Source organism: Cyanistes caeruleus, chromosome 3, assembly GCF_971803275.1.
Source record: "Cyanistes caeruleus chromosome 3, bCyaCae1.hap1.1, whole genome shotgun sequence".
Taxonomy (NCBI): domain Eukaryota; kingdom Metazoa; phylum Chordata; class Aves; order Passeriformes; family Paridae; genus Cyanistes; species Cyanistes caeruleus.
Window position 1 is genome coordinate 51865959 of NC_141703.1, and position 20747 is coordinate 51886705.

At 33.5% G+C, this 20747-nt stretch overlaps 1 protein-coding gene across 1 annotated transcript in view; it reads left to right on the forward strand.

Moving 5' to 3' along the window:
• Window positions 1-20747, forward strand: part of KLHL1 (kelch like family member 1) — a 181041-nt gene that overhangs the window by 146207 nt on the left and 14087 nt on the right. The window contains exon 8 of the mRNA XM_086881098.1: window positions 12815-12977. Coding sequence (XP_086737224.1) covers window positions 12815-12977 — 163 coding nt within the window. The remainder of the gene's footprint in view (window positions 1-12814; window positions 12978-20747) is intronic.

The following is a 20747-nucleotide window of genomic DNA, read 5'->3' on the forward strand; positions in this document are numbered from 1 at the left end:
TATTATTATCTGTAGTAATATAGCAATATAAAAGCATCAAAATAACATTTAATAAAATATGGAAAAGAAAGAAAGAGAAAGAATGGAGAAGAGTAGAAAGATATTACCTCCTGTGGATCAATGTGGAGACTTGATTGTTGCAATTTAGGCATCTGTTGTTTAAAACGATCACAGTCTTGTTCCAGTGGGAGCAGGGGAAGCACACGAAACACAGAATTCAACGGAGGGGAGTTTTGCACTGTGTTTTGCAACACTAGTGATCATGTGTTGATCCACAATGAAATGAGACTGGGGGTGCTTTCAGAGAAAGGGCTTTAATGGTTTATGACATGACTGCTGCCTCTCATGTCAGCTTGAGCCATCAGAAGGGATGAATACTCCTATGCCTTTTGTGTGAACGTTAATGTTCCATGTGAATCTGACCTTCCAGGGGGCTAAGGTGGCTGGAGAGTGGGAAGAGGAGTTTTACAACTGAATCAGGTTATGTAAGGGAGGATGCTGGCATGATAAAAAGAGCTATCCTGCCTCCACCATGTCTGCTTCTTATTGTCCTCCACTGGTGGGTGATCACCCACTCTGATTTATGCAGACCAGAGGCTTCACCATCACCCACACAAAAAATTCACCTCCTACCCCTCGGGACATGCAAACCCTGACCTAGCAAAGCACCCTACCACCTTCACAAATAGGTAAATGTTTGACCCATAAGCCATTAACATCTCAGACTCTCACAGACAGATAGGGATGAAAGTGTTAAAAGAAGGAGAATGGCAAGGGAGATGGCAGATTTGCTCAAGTGACCTTGCAGCCTGGAATGCCACTGGTTAATAATAGTGTGAGAAACACACATATATATATATATATATATATATATATTGTTCACACTGCTCTTTCTCTCTGTTTTGAGAAGGAAAATTTCTGTGTCGAGATAACATAGGTTTTTGGAGAGGCTTATAGACATGTTTGAGCTCCCTGTTTTGGGAGAGGGATCAAAGCTCAGAGGTCATAAAATGCCCAGAGGAGTTCTCAGCACATTGGTAAACTATGCATGTCTGAGTGCTTGATAAATGGGTTAAAAGAGCAGCCCAGCCACCTGCTAGGATTGGACTAAGTTGCTGTGTTCCTGCTTGTGTGTTTCTGCCTGGGTGTTGCTTTGGCATCCTCTGGTTAGGAAGGTAATAAATAGGAAATAAATTTACCCTTTGCAATTACCTTTACCATTTCAGCAATGTTTTTGTGGTTATTCCAGCTGCCTGCCTGTGTCGACTCCCGCAACACGCTGTGTTATCCTGTCCATTCTTCTTGGGTTGCAATCAGCAAGTCCTTTATTGTACTACTGCATCAATACCTCACAAAATGATCCTGCTTTCCTGCCCTTCACTCATGTCGTTGGACACTTGTAATATGCATATGTACTGTTAAACAAGTCTTAAAATAGATTGTGAGGGGAATCTATATCAGATGGCGTCATGGCACTGAATAGCACACTGATTTAAAATTGTTTCCTAATTTAATTGTAAATTAGAAAATACATGAGAAAATACATGAATTCCATGCGAAAATATACCATGTCTCTTCTGCCAGTGTTCCAGAATTTTACAGAATTGCTGTTCCCCAGAGTGGTAAAAATGCAATGACTCCAGCTATAACTACAGGAAAGTAGGAATACAACAATGGTGTATGCTTAATAGAGAAGATATTTGTCTCAGTGACAAAAGAGATGAATCTATGAAAACCCTTGGTGATCAATTAAAAAAAAAATAATTCTGGGCTATAATTTTACAGATGCTTTTGGTCAACAGATTTAAAAAATACCATTGTAGTTTAAGTTGAGGAATGCTGAGACTATGACTGGAGGAAAACTGGCATGTTTCCCATACTAGGAAAAATGGAACTGACTAGGCATTTGACCATTTGAGAGTTTTTTTGGGTTTTTTTTGCTTACTATAAAATAATTTTTAAATTTTGATTGAAGTAATTCAGGCTTTTTGTAAACAACATGTGAAATGAGCAAAGAAGTCTAAACTGGGATGATTAAGTGAAGTTGTTTGGGAGGCACTAGAATGGTCTTCTTTATTTGGAATTATGTACTAATTACATTATTACCTGAGAAGGGTAGTTAATAGAATTTAGCTGCTTTTTTTTATTTTAATTTTTTCTACTATCCCATAAAGTTGTTTCAGTAAATGCCATTTGTACTGAAAGTTAACCTGAAGCAATACTTTATTATTATTATTATTATTATTATTATTATTATTATTATTTGTTTTCTAAACTATGTTATGTTATACCCATGTAGAAATAACGCTAGAGCAGTTTGAATTGGATTTTGTACACATGATAGAGATAAGCACCCATCCTTTACATGGATGTTTTTTTCTTGACATAGCAAAAGAAAAGTCAGATGTACCCCATTGCAGCTAAGGCCACAACCAGGTAATACAATTCACTTTATCCTGTCTTCATATAATCTTCAACAGAGCCATGTGTATAGAAGTCAATAGATGTAGAAATGAGCAAATAAAAGTTGACAGGACTTGTAGTGAAAGTCCATAGTGTAGGAAGTCATATGTTAGGCAGTTTCATAGCTGCCACCTGAAGATGAGTGAAAGCTCTTTTAATGGCAGCATTTGAAATAAGTGGTGTTAAAGTACAAAAAAGAAAGGGCAGACTGTGGGATCCCCAGCTATTATTTAAAGTAATAATAATTCTAATATTCCTGTTGAGTAGTCCATAAAACAGAATGGAATATGAAAAAGCAATAAGACACCAGAAAAGTGTTGAAAGGCAAAAATGAAATATGGGAAAGGTGAAACCAGAGAAACAGGGAGGCCAAATCAAAATCCATATAGGAAGGGAAGAAAGAGACTGAAAGAAAAAATATGTGAAAAATGTAAAACAGATTGTGGTTTATAAATTCAGCAGTTTTATGAAGCAACTCTGTATCCACTTTTTCAATTTCTGTGCTGAACTTTATAGTCTGTAGAAGAAGAGAGAGAAAGGAAATATGGAACCATTGATAGACTCATTAGAATTTTAGATATCAAATCCAGTGAAACTGTGATTTTTAAAAAAACTAAAAGCGAAAAAAATTGGTACTTTGCTTGTCTTTACGAAAGAAACAATTTAAATGCCAGGGAGAAAATTAGGCTTCCAGTATAATTAAGGGAGGATCTTTTCTTAAAATTAAAGGAGAGTCTTTTCAGGTAGGTGTTCTAAATTGTCTTGTTCTTTTGATGGACTATGTAAATCCATAGTCAAACACCTATTTGCCAGATGATCAGCATGGGGAGGAGGCTGACAGAACATGGTATTACAATGTAAAATCCTGTAGAGCTGTGAATGGAGGCAAGTTCCATATTTTTCCTCCTCCCCTCTTGGACGAGAGACTCTTGCCAGTTGTAATCATCTGAGTGAAAATGCTATAAAAATATTAATAGCTGATGGGAGACCCATAGATTTATTTACGTAGGATATAGGCCTATGGTAGATAGAATTCACTCTACTCAGAGTGAATGGTCATAGAAGACATAAAGCATTTCAAATTCTCAGTTTTTACAGTGTATTAGGTTTTAACCTATTGTTCTGAAGAAACTAAATACATAATGTAAATGCATTTCAAAGGACCTGAGAGGTAAGCTTGAAATTAGAGTGAATGCTTGCTTATAATATGGTTGTCATGAAGCTGGTATGTGCAGGAATGAATGTCTAAAAGACTAAGTTCAAAAATCAGAATTGGAAAGAGATTACATGTAGTTAAGGAGTTACAAGATAAAATACCCCAAAATATCCTAGGTGTTGCTGGCAAAATATCAAATGGCACTATGTGTTTGCATGAAGGCCTATTTCTATATTTCACAGAAAGGGAATGACCCACTGTGCTTCTTAATCCCAGCTTGATTTTCAGCTTTCATGCTTACTGCTCTAGAGTCCAGCTCATGGGTCTGAGGGAAGAGAAAAAAATTAATTGGGAGAGATACAAGGATGTCTCTGTATCTTTCAAGTAGTAATGAGAAATATTAATAGAGGGAATGATTGTGAGGAAACTGAGCTATCAATATTCTTACTACATAGTAAAGCTCAGAAGTAAAACGTATGTATAAATATAAATAATATAAATAATTAAAATAATAAAAAATAAAAATATAAATATCTAGACATATAAATTAATTATTATAAGCCTGTATATTTTTAAATCACTAAATGATAATTTAGAAAATATTTTATCTAGTTTTAAAAGTATTCAGGTGTTGACTACTACATTGATTCAAAATTAATGCTTTAAAAATAATGTTTGTATTTTCAAAAAGAATTAGTATTTATCAAATAGTTTTACACTGTATAAAAACTTAGGACATAAATACAACTCCACAATTTTAGAGATCTAAGAATTTGTGTAAGATTCAGCTGCCTAAGTGGGTATATGGACAATGGAGTAGAGAAACTGAGATGGCATAACCTGATTTCTGTGGGAAAAGGAAGTATAGCATGTTTACGATTAAATATTTGTGGCTGATTGTGAGCCGTTCCTGCTTCTCAGGGAGAACAAATACTGCTGAGTAGACTGGAAACTGAGAATCTGGTAATGCAAAAATAACTTAGATTCCAGTTGCACTGGCACTTTTGAAAAGAAAGCCAAAGATATTGGGTATTTATGCTTGTATGTGTGTATGATTTGAGAGACTGCAAGAACATTGATTCTTCAAAAACTATTTAAAATACAAAACAAAGCCAAAAAAATATAGTAAATTTTTATGAACACTTCTATTTATTTATTAACACTTCTATTTATTTATTTATTATATTTATTATATTATTTATTTATTTATTTATTATTATCTATTTATTTATTTATTTATTCTAAAAGTAGCATAGTAGTGAAGTACATAATATCTTAAAGGGCTAGCAGTAACACAGTAGCATCAATGGAACTGCTTGTCAGTTTAGTAATTTCTGGTAGAATTATTCCTTCATAAAGTAGTAAGTTGAAAAAAAATATATTCTGTATAATAACACTTCTTTATACAAATATTGACATGAATCAGGTATTTTTAATCCCATTGCTCTCCCTTGGGAAATAAATAAAGAAATTTCTATCAATAAATTTGTAAAATTTCAATAGCTTTTTAAAATAAGCCTGCAGTGCAATATCAGAAAAAGTATCAGATACTAGAAACCTTAATAGATCCAAAATAGCAGAACTAGTATCGGATTACACTGAAACAAGTGAAGGAGAAACACATAGGTAACACATATTATTATTTGATTATTTGATACTACAAATTTATAATGAACAGGTCATTGCAATAAAAATTATGTATATTAAAGGTGCAGTTTATGAGATGGATATGGAAAGCAATCACCTCTACTTTATTTTATGCCAAATAAATATTGTGAGGAAACAAAGCCTTTGCAGAATGAGTGCTACTAACAGATTTTCTGAAACAGTTCCACCAGGAAAACATAGGCTGTAGGAATCATGAGCAGAGTAGATCAGATACACAGCAAAGTACCAGAACTACACCAGAACTACCAGAACTACCTACTCAGGCTGAGTTTTGTCTGTTTCATGAAACATAATATGACATAGATATTGCTTACTCAACACCAAAAATCTAATGATGAATGATACCTCTCTTTAGACATAGTTCAAAAGATAATTTTGAAGCCAGCGAGAGCTGAACTTTTATCTTTCCTTTTAAAAACTTTTGCTATGGCAGTTAAGCAATGATGTTATTTTAGATAGTGCCTAAGCCCCAATAAATACATGTTTGTCTGTGGAGTTACAATGTCAGAAAGCATTCCAGAAAAAGTAGAAACCATTAAAATAGACTAGGAATATAAATAAAAGCTTGATGTAGCCTTGACACTCCCATCCATGGTAGCTGTGAAATAAACTATTAAAATGTAGAAGATAAAAGGAATCTTTGTTCTTCTTTCTCCTCTATCTTGCATAACAACTTCTTTTTATGTATCACCATTCCTGGGCTACTAAGGAGCCAAAAATGGCAAATTTACATCTTCCATTAACATACAACAAAAAATAAGTAGGGTTTTTTTTTCTAGGTCTGGATTTTATTTTTCTTTTAATTTTACAACTTAATTTGATTTTTTTTTTTGATACACAGATTTTTTTGTATGTTGTCTGTATGTAAAAGAAACCACTCTGTGGAGATTAAAAAGTACAGAGCTACAGAGACAGGTGCATGAGAATGAGTTTCCTTTCTGGATGTCAGGGCATATATGAACCCAGAGACCAGAGATGAAAGGCAAGAAGAAGGAAAAGTCAGTAAAATGAAGAGAACTGAGTTAGCATTGAAAGCAACAGATTAGTCATACCCTATTAATATAAAGCTGTAATTATTTATGACTAATTAATTTCCCAGTATTCTGGAGCAACTATTCATAAATAAAATAATTCTTGAATGATATAATAATATTTTTGTTTAATGTTTGTTACAGTGCCAAACAGCTAGATAAAGGAAGCTTTTCCAGGTACTAGTTTGTTAGAGCATGCAGACAAATGAAAATATTATAGCATTTCATGCTGTCACGTATATGATACTGACCAAATTCTACTGAGCTGGGCAGTGATACTCCAGATTTCCAGAGTATGATGCCATACAGTATGGAATATAGTTTTGATCAGTTGTGGTCAGCTGAGAAAGATTCATGTCCCATAAAAGTTCAGATCCTATTGTAAATATCTTGCTTTTCTGCAATGGTAGATCTTTCTGGGTACATCAGCATCTCATAAAACAATGCTACACTTAAGATGTGTGTTCTCCATCTTTATGTGGTCATTTCTATGCACAGAAAACCCCACAACCCATTGCCTCCCAAAAATTCCAACAAACAAAAGTGCCCACACCTATTTCCACCTAAGCATTGAGTGGAAGAGTTCTGCAACAGACTGGCTTACCAGAGCACAGCAATGTTCTGATACAGCTGTATTTTTTACCCTGGAAGCAGCTGTTAAGAGATTAGTTTGAAAATCTTTATTTTAGGAAGCATTGACCAGTACTATATGCCTCTATGTAGTTTAATTACTGATATTTTTTTCATGTAAAATCTTAGGAAAAAGATGCCATTCTGACTGCTTACACTGTGGGTTGCAATAAGGCCTGAGTATTTTAAACTATTTTCTCTGAAATATTGGTTTGCATCTATATTAGATTTCTGCTTTGGATTTTTCTCTTAATCATGGGGAACATTAGACTTTTTCTGAGTTATTATGTACCTTTCCTTTGTACTTTGCACCTTTACTAAGCAGTATATCGTGACCCAATTCACTGAAGAGTTACAAATCTTAGCAGCAACACTTATAATAATTTCTGAGTCATGTTCTCAGGATAATAGAGTGGCAGAGTTGAGAATCTAGTGTCTTATCTACAAAACTGAATGTAAATAAAGGGTCAACAGGCAGATCTTTGCTTCTATAAATTTGCATTATATTAGCAAGTTAGTGTAATATCTTCTGGCCCAAGAGGGCAGTGATACTGCAATAATTCTTTAAATCAGGCTTGATACTTGTGAATTTACATAAGAATAGGTATTTTCAACACTGAGTCACTGAATATTCACTAAGGAAGGTAGGTGAGGTCCAATTCTCCAATTAATGACATACTAAATTCCAAGACTGGCCTATGGCAGTCCTATATGCAGCATCCAAAGAACAGTATTTGTTTTTCTCCCTCAGTTAACATTATGGCTTTGAGAACTAAATACAAGCTTTGATTCATCATTTAATTTATGATACATAATTTAAAGCAAACTGAGCTATACTTTCTTTGATACCATGAGGAAGAAAAATGGTTTAAGTCTAAAAGAGGGAAATAACAGGGTAAGGAAAAGCAGCAATATTAATTACAATTAATACTAAAATGTATAAATATGCTTCTGTGGGTGTGGGTGAGAAAGGAAATTGTTAAAAATGTGGTTCCATCTGGACACTAAGTAAATGCAGAGCTTGATATAGTAGGATAAAGTCCGGATGTTATTTGATCAAATTTCATACTTGGACAACAAACCACTGATTTCGCACCTTCAATCTCATGATGTAGTGTATGTCTGTTATCTCTGTGAAAGGTAATGTTCTCATTTAAAGTAAAAGTTGTTGGACACAACAAAAGTATGTCCTTGCCAGTTAAAATTTCATGTCTCTACAGATATCAAAATGCAGAGACTACAGTAAATCTAGCACCGCAGATAATTTTTTCTTTGACATTTTCTTTACAAGTGTTGCTATGAAACTGTATTTGCAATTGTTTTATAGATAAAACACACTTTTTAAAATTTCACTCTGTAAAATTAGGTCCATCAGGCAGATAAGGAACTGCAGAATTAAAAATATTATAGGCAGTGCTTCTTTATTTTGTAACATTACAGAAAAGCAATTTAAAATCCCATTCCAGTCTTCATGTATAAATAATTGTAACTGTACAGATCGAGCACCTAATTAGGCATAATAGAGTTTTTGCTACATATCTTTGTGAAGGCAATCAAAAGGAAAATGCCTGCCATTGCAAACTGGACAATTAATTTTTTTAGATCTCATTTAGTTTAGAAAGAATACTGTTTGCTTTTATAAATTCCTAAGTCAAAATGCTTAGAAGAATTATTTTCCAGGTACCTTTTTCATTCAGGAAAACATTAAGGTTTCTCTGCACTGTACTTACCGCACTTAGCTACTCTAGATATTGCTGAAAACATACCTCCTCTTAAGAAAACAAGTTGCTTCCTTTCCTAAAAGGTGTGTTCATAGCTGGTTCAGCTCTCCAATTGTATGAGAACTGGGAAAGCCAAACTGTTTACAGTGTCAGGTAAATGAAAGTAATTCATCAAAAGATGGGTAGAACATGCCAGAATTATTATTTTTGACAAGTGAAAAAAGTAAGATTTGATTCTGCCAATTTCCAATTTTTCTGTTCAGATGAATAACAACTTTGGTTATTTTATTATTATCTTACAGTAAAATGCTCCCTTTCTGAATGCATTATTACCTTTTTCAGAAAACAACAAAGTACTAGTATCATGTGAAATATTAAATCCAAGAGGATTTTTTTTCTTGTGCCTTAAACTGGTTTTTCCAAATTGTTGAAGATGATGTACAGGAAGAAAACATATGAGGGCCTTCTGTCCTTTCTCTTCTCTTAGCAAACTCTCTTGAGAAGAGAATAACATCATTATTCTGTGCAATTTGCTTAATGACAAATAAGAGTTCTAGTGTCAGCTGGAAATAGTTGTTTTCTCATTTAGAAACAGGAAAAGCCATTTGTGTAGATATTTTATGATATCTACATTCTGAGTGTAAATCTAGGTGGATATTACCTTGTGGAGATAGATGACAGAAAACAAAATTATGTGCTCTGAAATCTATTCACTCTAGGATATATAATGAACACAAAAACCTGTCTCATGAAGGTGAAATGAACTCTGATCTTCTAACACTGTTCAGTATCTTGACTACAAAAAGATGAAAAATCTTATCTCAAGAGACTAAGCAGAAATTGGCTGCACCATTTTAAAAAAATAAAAGGTATATAGAGTTCAGTACCTTTGCTCTTTAAGGAGGAGGAATTCTACAGTCTGCTAATAGGATTGGAACTCTGACATTTCAACACGGACTACTTACAATGAATTTAATTTTTTTCTTCTATTAAAACAAATGACCTGGAACATTCAGAAAAGAGAATAGTCTTGCTTCATCAATTTCACTGGAAAATATTTTGCTTTGTGATCTTGGGGAATGTGTCCCTTAAGATTTTGATTGTGGTGTTGCCGTTTGCTGTTATCACGGCCTGTTCAGTAATTTCAGTCAGAGAAGAGGTGTACTGCAATCCATCCTGTGTGATAAGGAGGCTACAAGCAGCATCTTTGGGACAATCCTTTAGTCCATATGTGTGATATAAAAATCATGTAGAAGTTCTGGCACCTCAGCTTAGAATGAATTTAAATGCTTGAATTCATTGCTTGGATATTGAATTTTCATATAAGACACAGTCTCTTTAATTCAAAATGTGTATTTGTTTACTTACTTGGGTGAGATGATTAAATTATCATTACTACTCATTAGAATATTTTGAAATGTATGATGCAAGCACTGCCTAATGTGCGAAGAAAATACTTCTGTGTAGCTTAGAACATTGCCAACCTGGCTTCTTAGAAAACATAAGAATCAGATGTGGGGCTTCCTAGATAGGTGGGTCTAAGCACAGGTAAGGGGGATGCAACCCAGCAGATGCAGCAGTTTGTGCAGCAGCTTCCACCAAAGGGAACCAGAAACTACTGGGAGCAGTATATTTTTCTCTGCAATGGGGAAAAATCAGAAGGAACTGTGCGTCTCACTGGGTTCCATCTGCATTGTAAAAACTCAGAAAAGTTCTCATGAGAACAGAGAAGCCACTGAAGACTATTTTCTGTATAAAGCTCAGTTACTTAATGTTACTTATCTCTCTTTTTAACAAGAAACGCAGAGAGAAAGTAACATATTAATACAATGAGCTTATCTGTTTTCATTGTCATAAAGAAAAGTAAAAATCCATGAAAGTGCAGGAAGAACGGTATTTTGATTAAGGGACAATCAAATTTCCTACAAAAAGTGAATTAAATAGTTGTAATGTATTAATTTCCAGCACGAAATAGATGGGAATAAAATTCATCTATGAAGGACTTGAAAAGTCAAATTAAATACTGGATAAGTAATTGATATAGTCTGATATATATAAATTTATAAATTCTATAATTTTTATAGATTGATATAAATTGTTTATATCCTAGTGAAAATGCAGATTAGGTATCTGAGGAAGTAAAAGCTGGAAATCACAAAACTGATGAGATGTATTTTTATGTGGATCATAGGTTCCTTGTGAAATTCACTGCATAACAATACAACACTGTTTATGTGTGAAGATGAGCAAGGGTTTGTGTATTTGTCTAGACATCAATTATGTGTATATATATGCGTATAGAAACATTTACTTTCCTGAACTTTCTTTGAATATAATTCAAAGATCTTGATTTTCTATTTAACTTTGCATTTAATGAAGAGTATACGGATGAAAAGCTCAGGAGAGCCATGTTTTTATAACAAATCATAGTAAATATTTATTTTTTTACAATGTAAACCTCTTTGCTCAGGATTTAAGAATATTTTAAAATAGTAGATACTGGAGTAAACAAAAAACCACCCACAATATATTTTATTATATATTATTAGTATATATTAGCAAAGAATCCTCTAATTTTTATGTGACCACTGACACATGTTCCCACATGTTGTTACTGGTTGTGTTCTGAGATAAGATGTTGAGCTATTTGACTGAAATTTAACATACACTTTAATATTCTGGAAAAAAAATAACTGGAACATGTAATTTAATAGAAAGAATTTCTAGCAAGGCAATGAAAACAATTGGAGAATGAGTTCTATAGAAAAAGAAAAGATTCAACCTTCATTTGGAGGAAAATTTTTCTAAGGGTTAGTAGGGCTTTTTGAATAATTTTATTTTTTATGTTAAAAAACATTGACAAATGAAAATAAACAACCAAAGTGCAGGAACACTTTCTGTGAACAGTGAGATGAAACATGTTCAAACTCACTGATAAATATAGTTTTAAAATAAAATAAACTTTTAATTAATTACTTTTCTCAAATAGAAGAAAACATTCCTGCACAGAAAGTGGAAACTTCACACTATTTAAAATTATGGATTTTTCTGCAAGAAAAACACAAAGGCATTCTCTGAAACTTTAATGATCTCTTGTTTTCTGACTTGTTGATGAGTTCAAATCGTGTGAAATGGAGTGAGGAACAAAAAAAACTTTGACTTAGAAATAGGACTGGATTCAGCCTGAGATTTTTCAGAGCAATGTTCATTTGGGATCACGGATTCATAGAATGGAATTACTGAGCTCACTGTCTTGTAACAAAAGGTGCTTAGCTATAACTTATCTTCCAGAGCCTTCTAAGATTAACTGAAGAGACTGTGAGATAGAGAATTAATCAATTCCTTTGACTGGTTGATTCAAAGTTAAATAGGTAAAAAAATGTTTCTTATTGAAATATTTTCAATTTCAGTTTTCACACATTTTATTATATTTTTATTCAGTAGATAAAATAATCCTCATATATCCAAAATTATTTTGCTCTGAAGGTGTGTGGTGGTTTCTTTTTTTTTTTTTTTTTGACACAGCGAAACTGAGTAAGCAGCTTAAATTTCTCAGTCTAATTACTTGCTCAAGCCTTTGAATGTGGTTTTTGATTCCAGGATACCAGCCTGTCAATCTTCCTGCTACTGAAAAATTGTATATTTTCTTCTTTGTGGTTCACAAAAATGGTGAAAAAACAAACTTCAACCCCTGTAGAAGCAATTCCATTAAATTAAATTCCACTTAGGTTGACAATAATCAGAGATCTACCAGGTATACAGCCCCTGTTATATTATGTGCTTTACTGCTATTCTAAAGAGCTAATTCATGACCAGAATGTTAGGAAATACTAAAGGGAATACAGAAATCTAAGAGGATCGCAGATTTCAACAGAACTGACAGGTTATTCTCTGAAGCAAACACTCTTCTCAAGAAATGAAATTAAGTTTGTTTGACAAGACCTGTTTTTCATACAGCCACGTGGAGTGGCATTAATTTTATTCCTGTTTGTTAATTCTTAATTAATCAAATCTCAAATTGGTACTTCCATTTTCATTTTGAATAGATAAGTTCGTTTGTTGGTTGTGGCTTGTAATTTTTTTTTTTTTTACTAATGATAAAGGAAACATACTTTCATCTTCTCTCACTTTCTCCTCCATTTTAGGAGTTACAGTGCTTGAAGGGCCTATTTATGCAGTGGGAGGACATGATGGTTGGAGTTATTTGAACACAGTTGAGAGGTGGGACCCTCAAAGTCAGCAGTGGACATTTGTGGCAAGTATGTCAATTGCCAGAAGCACTGTTGGAGTAGCAGCATTAAATGGCAAGTGAGTAGGGTATGCTTACACAATTGAAACACTTCTTTTGAAATCCAATAAAGCCTAATTGTCATTGCTTTCCCTTATTAAGTTGCAGTGGCATTAAAATGTTCCAGAATAAATCAAATGATCAAGGCTTCTTTAATAATCCTGTTACTCTACAAGAAACTGGTTTCAATGGTGCATAAGCTATGCAGCAGACTAGCAGAAACAACATCTAGATGGATAACCCTGAAAATATTGATCTAAAGTAATGAAGAGCTACATATGATCATGCATATATATCCCAGCTTTGTTTCTTTTGCACAGCTGACCATATATTTAATGCTTCCCAGTTAATAGATACACAATTGAATTTTGCATGACTTAAATCAAACACTTGTAAATTAAAAGAGGGTAAGGTAGGATGGACACCACTGAAAACCAAAAAGCAGTGGTCTCACTGCAACAAGTAGAAATATGCCATTGATTTTTATTCTTTTTATCTGATTAACCATCTTTAAAAAATATCCAATATGCCAAAAGCTGCAACTTGAAAACACATGTAAAGACGTTTCAACTTCCTGGTGCTATTCTCGCTGCATTGCTGTTCCACACAACTGACACGTTGTGTTGTATTCTCCTCAAGATACTGGAAATGGATATCTCACTGAGAAACATGATGTCGGATTTAACATTCAGCAAAGGAAAACATATTTCTGTATGGAAGTTCTGAGGAGTTTTTTCTTTGTTATTTGTTATGACTTCTTTCTTCTGCAGTGAATTAAATAAGTAAATAAATGAAATGCATTAGATGCTCTTTGAAGTGAGAGAGTTACAAACTATTCTATGTGTGTATCTCTCACACTGCTTTGGGCACTTCACATGAAATGGATATTGGATGGTAAATATTTGAAAAATTAGTTTCTTAAAAGACTTGAAAAAGTATAGCCACTTCTTTTGTGTTTTAATGTGGGAAACTATTCAATTTGTGATCTTCCATTACCCTATGTTTGGCTTAATTTGTTTTCCATTTAAATTAATTTTAAGCAGAAAAGTGAAAATTGTGTTTTTTATCAGCTTATGATGGAAATAAATAAAAAACTTAAAGCTTTTGTATTCTGTTCTCATCAGGCTCTGAGTGAGGTGATTGATTTGCAAGTAACCTCTTATTAGTTCCCAGTGTACTAAAGTGTTTCTGAAGCTCACTTGTGTAGACCATGAAAGTGAATTATCAATTATTTTGCTGCTCCAACAAATTGAAAATAATACTATCTGAATATTTCACTGGAATACATTTTTAAATTTAAACTGAAATTCTTATATGAACATATTTTTTAAAACATGAAAAGGATTCTGTCAATATGTACATCATAATCTAATTTGAAAAATATTTAATTTTTAGAGCAATAAAATCTTGCTGAATTTTTCAGAAATTCAGAAAAGTAACTATTTTTTTTTTTTTTTTTTTTTTTTTTTTTTTTTTTTTAATTTTAAACTTAGTCCATTTGACAGGGTTTTTTTCTATAATCATGTTGCCTTATTACACTTCAAAGTTGCAGTGCTGTTTCACCCAGGAGGGCTTAATGGAGTATTTTCCTCTGCCACACACAGGTCACCTGGTTGTTACCTCCAGATTTCCAGAGTAATAGGATACAATAGTTACTATCCTTCAATGAGCAACACTGTCAATATTCATTCTCTTAAATATCTTCTTAGTTGTAAGGAGAGCTAGAACAACTATTGAAAGATAAAGGTGGTTTTCCAGATTAAAAAAAGACACATGACAAATTTATTTTACCAGAATTTCAACAGAACATTTTATCTGGTGCTACATATGAAATAAATACTTAAGTTGAAAAAAAAAAAAAGTGAATAGTACAGGAATTTGAAGAAGAGGACTGTATGCAATAACTAGGATGTCACAGTTACCCCTGGAATTCTTTAAAGATGTGTCCTGAGTTAAAAGAGGATAACAGCAAGACAAGTTAGTTTAATTACCAGACCATTCAAAGTGACACCAAAGGGTCACAATATCATATGGTTCATGTTGGACACATGAATACAGAAGTAGTTGGGATGACCTTAAGAAGCAACACAGATACATTATTTAATAGTTTATGTGTGAATTAAAAAGCCTTGTGTTTGAAGAAAAGTAATGTTAAGAAGTGAAAGAGGTGAAAAAAGTCCTGTATGTAGTTAGCACAAAAAAAAACCAGAAGAAGAAATCAGGGGGGGAAAAAGGGAAATACTACTGAAGAATACATAAAATTTTATTAATGTAGGAAATATTTTTGTTGTGTTACTGTGTGGAATTCTGGTCATCCATATTGATGCAGTTCAAGTGAAATTGCAGAGGCTGTATAAGTGTACCATGACTATCAAGAATGCATGTCATACCAAAGAAAAGCAACAAAACTGATAGAGCTGGCAAAGAAACAGAGGCACAAAATATCTGCAGTTCAGCTTGGAAAATAGAGATGAAGTAAAAGTAATACAGGGACAATAAGATCAGGTCCACAAAACTCTCATAAGGTTCTAAATGCCTGTTTATTGGTTCATATAAAGGGTAATATTATGTGTTTTTATGCAACACCAAAGACTGGAATCTGAGAATTTTCTTTTTCAGCAATGGTTTTGTTTTCCCAAGTCAACAATAGGTTCTGGGTACCACTGACAATGTATGCTGAGGCTTTGGAGATTCCATCTCCTTCATCTTCATGTCTTTCCCATAGTCAAGCAGTAATGCAAGAGTGGAGTGTACTATCCTTACTAGATATAAAAATAATTCATTTTTACCTTGATGTCTTTATCAATTTTTAGCATATTATGGTAGGTGTTGTAGGACTTGCCATGACTGCAGAATTTCCTGGGATGAAATAGTGTCAGTAATCCCTCCTGATGTGGAAACAGTATCATCCTCTCTGCCTCGTTACTGTTAACATTCCCATTGCATAGACTGGAAGCAAAAGAGTGCATGGACTTCCTCAGATCTGCAATAAATATGGGTATTAAAATACTAAATGTTGATGGAGATCTACACTTTGGAAAGACTGGTAGAGGATGGTGTTTTTTATATGCAGATAATGAGTAAGAAGTTGGGATGATTTATTTGAATTCTTCTTTGGGGCTGACATAAGTGGTGTGTAACTAGTGTGCAATTTGTACTATGTAAGACTAGCATTCTGTGGTTGTCAGTAGATAATGCTGAAGCAATAGAGCATTTCTGCAGTGTAAGTTAGAAACACCAAGGAACCAAAAGTGTGAAAAAGTCTGTCTTTTCCAGGAACATTTTTTAATTGTCACTTAACTATTTCAAGGGTTTTTTAAATTTCTTTAGCTCAAGAAAAAAAAATAAACCTAGTTGACACTTTCAATCCTATAAATACTAATCCTTTCTTTGACTTAAAATGTAAATACCTCCAAATTTGTAACTAATACCACAACTATCTATTATCCTTGTATTAAAAAACTCAAATACATAAACCACTCATTCCCTAAGAACACTAAACCTTTGCACTAACTTAATTTCAGAACATATTTTATGCTAATAGTGTAGCTCTATGTGAAAGTGAAATTTTGTTTACACACTTTCATCAGGAATACATACTCCTCAAAGACATTCTCTGTATCATACAGATTATATTATTCTAAACATTTTTGTGTCACTACCATAACTGAAGTTTTTCTGTATTGCTGTATTAGATGCCCACAAAGTCTGCATTACAAAATGTATTCCTTAGTTTCTAGTGGAATGTTCGAAATTATCAGTATTTTTTGAAGCAACTGTAGCTTCATGGCAGACAGTCTGGCCCTTTAGCAAATATCAGTAAATCTGTGTTACAAAAGGACAAAGTACTCAGCTGTTGATACCATCTGCAGACTAACTTTAAGTGGTAGAACATCACAGCAGTGCCTTAAGTGTCAAAAATCGTGACTTTGGCACACACTGGCAAGCAATTCAATCTCATGCTAACATCTTGTGGAGTCAAGGAAAAGGTGTCTTGACCTTTATTGATTGCCACATCCTCAGATATGTGCTATAGTGAACTTGATGTTCCCCCCTGCTGTTGTTTTTATAAGGCTATTGTTGGTGTATGATAGATGAAAAAAGCAAGGAATTCTTTAATCTTAAGTTTTATAAATACAACTGTGTAAGTATTCTTTTAAATAATATTTTACTTTTATTTGAGGAAAAAAAGTTTTATAAATATTTGTTTTCTCTGAAGGAAAGTAAAAAGGCATGGAGAAATGCTGCAAGAAAATATTATTCCCCATCAATAACCATTAGACCACTGACCATTTGCTCTCACAGGCAAAATAGACTTGATTTGACTTGATTAAGGAAAATTAATACAATTTATTTGTAATAAAAATAGATTCTGGCTAGTGAGAAGCAATCCCAAATTTTAAAAGGCCGCCTTTCTTCCCCCCTTTCCTAAGTCAATTTATGTCTTGTATAACTTTATAGCCCCACCCCTGACTGGTGCAGGGGGATGGGAAATGAGGGTTGTGGTCAGAGCATGATTGCTTCGCTCTGCCACTCCTTCCTCACACATTCCCCTTGCTCCATCATGGGCTGGCCGTGGGCTGCAGTCCTTTAGAGATAACCTGCTCCAGTGTGGTGTCTTCCATTGGCTGTGTGCCTGTGACTGGTGATTATCCTATGCAGGAAAATGCAGTGCCAACACTACAGGCAAGATGCATAAGCTGACCCAGAGGTATTTTCTTTTACAGAAACAAACCCCTAAGCATCGATCCTCTTAATCCAATCCAATATGTTTAAAATTGGAGTTGTTTGGCAAGCCTCATTTCCCTCCATCAATTATGTTTCCGTCCTTCCTGTTTTCCTTATGATATTTTTTTCATATTTTTGTTGAAAGACAGTCCAACATTAAAGAAAACAAAACAGTGCTTTTCTGGTTGTCTCCTTTAAATAATTATTTATTAACAATCGATAATGTCAAATTTTGTCTCTTACTTCACTGTAATAGATAGAACTCAGATCAGATTTCACATTCTATTAATTCTGCTCACATATTGATAGAATATACTAATTGTTCTATTTTTTTAAAGAATAAATATATTTCTATATATTTCTATATATAAAGATTTTATATTTATACAGTTATATATACAGTATTTATATATAATTATTTCATTTTTCTATAATTATATTTAAATAATTAATATTTAATATATTTATTTTAAATATTTTTAAAAAATCATATGTATATACATATTATTTTCCCCTTCACATCCATGCAAATTAATTTGTTACATTTTCAATTTTATTAGTTAGGAAGAGAGACTTTAATAACTACGTAGCTTTAGGATTTTTTTTAATAACTATTTATCTGTTTATATTCAGTTACATTCATTCAGTTCCACCATTTTTGCAACAATTGGATTCATTTAGTAATGGATTTTCATAAATTGGAGTATTGTTTTGGTAGTGCTTTCCCAGCTATTCTCTGTTTCATTTTGAATGGGAAATACGGAAAGCTAGCCAATAGAGATGTTGGCATATGCACAGTGGAATGTTTTGTTTACAGGTCATTTAATGAGAAAAATGGAAAGAAACTTGTGTTATTTATTATATATTATGCTTGCTGTCAATAGCAGTTGCTTTAGTTTAATATGTCTCTTATTGTTCACAAAGTACTATACAAAGTATAGTAACTATACTATAATTACTATTATAACTATCAGAAAGTTTAGCCCACTGAACCTTAATTTTTAAGAAAAATAGCAAAATTCAAACCAAATCAGTGTGAGCACAAGAAAAGTTCTCAAAATCATCTTGTAGTTAGTCACTCTCCAGGAGTATAATTGCTTTGGACTGACCTTGGAGAGACAAAGGTTAATAATTCCACAAAGTCCTTAATAGCAGTTCGGTGTTTGGCACGAGAGAACTAGGAATGTATTACATTCATATAACCACCTACAAAACTTGATTGTATGGCTGATTACAACCTCCTCCAGAAGTTCTGCTCCTTTGGCTTTCATGCATCATATAATAAACTATCTGTGGCATTTTCTCTTAGCAGAATCATTAAGGCTTATTACTAATTCATTGCCCTGGTCTGATCTTTTGTACTTTTACACACAAATTCGTATTTCCTACATGGGGTCTCATGCAGCTCAGTGAATGTATCATTTAATTCAGAGTGCATCATATTCTCTCTTTCTCAAGCATTATTTAACTTTTTATTTTACATCCAGCCTGTAAAGTAAGAGACTTTGCACAGTTGTTTTTCTGTGGGGCTAAGCTATCCTTAAAAATATATAAACTAGATAAATGTATGTCACTCTTAAAAGAGAACAGTGAAAAACCATGAAACTTTACTGTAAAGCCACTCTTTTTCCTACAGTCCAAGGCAGATGCATACGCAGCTAGGATGTCTTCCTCTTTAGAAACAAAGTGATTGGTAGGAGACACAGCAGATGCTAAAAAACTTTGCTGATCTGCGGGGTGGGAACTTGATGAGCCTATTTTATCTGGCTATTCTGTGGCCAGGGTCCCAGATGCTTGCACCACATTTCTATTTTGAATGTTTGCTGCAAATCTACATCTTTTAGTGTGTATGCCCTCACTATGCCCTTCTCTTCATCCGTCACCCATACAACAAAATTTTCAGACTAGCTGGCTGTTGACTGTTGTACAGCTGGCATGACTGTAATTTGTGATAAGGTCTGTCATTCAGGTTCAGTATTAAGAAACTGTTTGTCTGTACTACATAATTTATTTCTGTAAATTTTGTAGTGAATAATATTCTGCTTAGATATGCTATGATCTAGTATGGTGTGAATTAATTTGGACTTGTATGGGTACTTCAGGCCAAACAGACATAGTGAGTTAACTTATTCAGTTCTAATACCTGGCAGAAAAAGGCAGTAGTGTCACTCCATCAGATTTAAGCTTTTAGATGTAACCTATACAGCAGTCTAGACAGCAGGAAGCAGTGTGGATAATGCCTAGGAAAACTCACAGCCTATTTTTTAATTGCATAGCTTCCACAATTAAGCACAGATTTTTTTAAAAAAAACTTTCAGCAATCATTATTTTCTCTCTTGTGGTCAAGACAGCAAAAGGTATTAATATCCTATATTCTTGATTATGACTGAAGTTTGGCTTTTCATTATTATCTTTAGTGGGAGATGAAGTATGAGATTCCTGTCTCACATTGTACTTGGTGCCTATATGCTGGGACAGGAAGGAAGCGCTTGTGCAGTGCAGTTGGAGCAGTCTAGAGATCCTCCCCACACCAAATGTAGGCATTAATTTGGATTATACACACAGACACACACACATACGCATTCTGTGTGTTATCATGTGTATTCATATATTTTTCTTACTTACACATATGTATAAATCTGGAAGGACATTTAAATATATACATCTGACTGCAATTTAAGAAAGCTAAATATTAATTTAATATTCAACTAAATAACTATATAGGCAGCAGCCCTTAAAACAGCTACCAAATATCTACTATACTCAGAAAAATAGAATACCAAGCCATCTCCACTCTTAACTTCCTATTTTTGCAATTTGAAACTTGACTAACTTCTTAATAACTAATATTGGGGTAAGATGAAATTTCTTTTGACTCAGTAGACCAGCTTCAGATAAATCTTACATTATTGATTGAATTTTTTGAACTGAGAAGGGTTTGTTCATTGTGAAGATCACAAGCTAAATGACCTAAAACTTTTTTGCAAGTCATCCATATAATTGCAATGCACGGATAATTTTCATACTTCAGCAAAGACTAGGGAACTGCTTAATAGTATTAA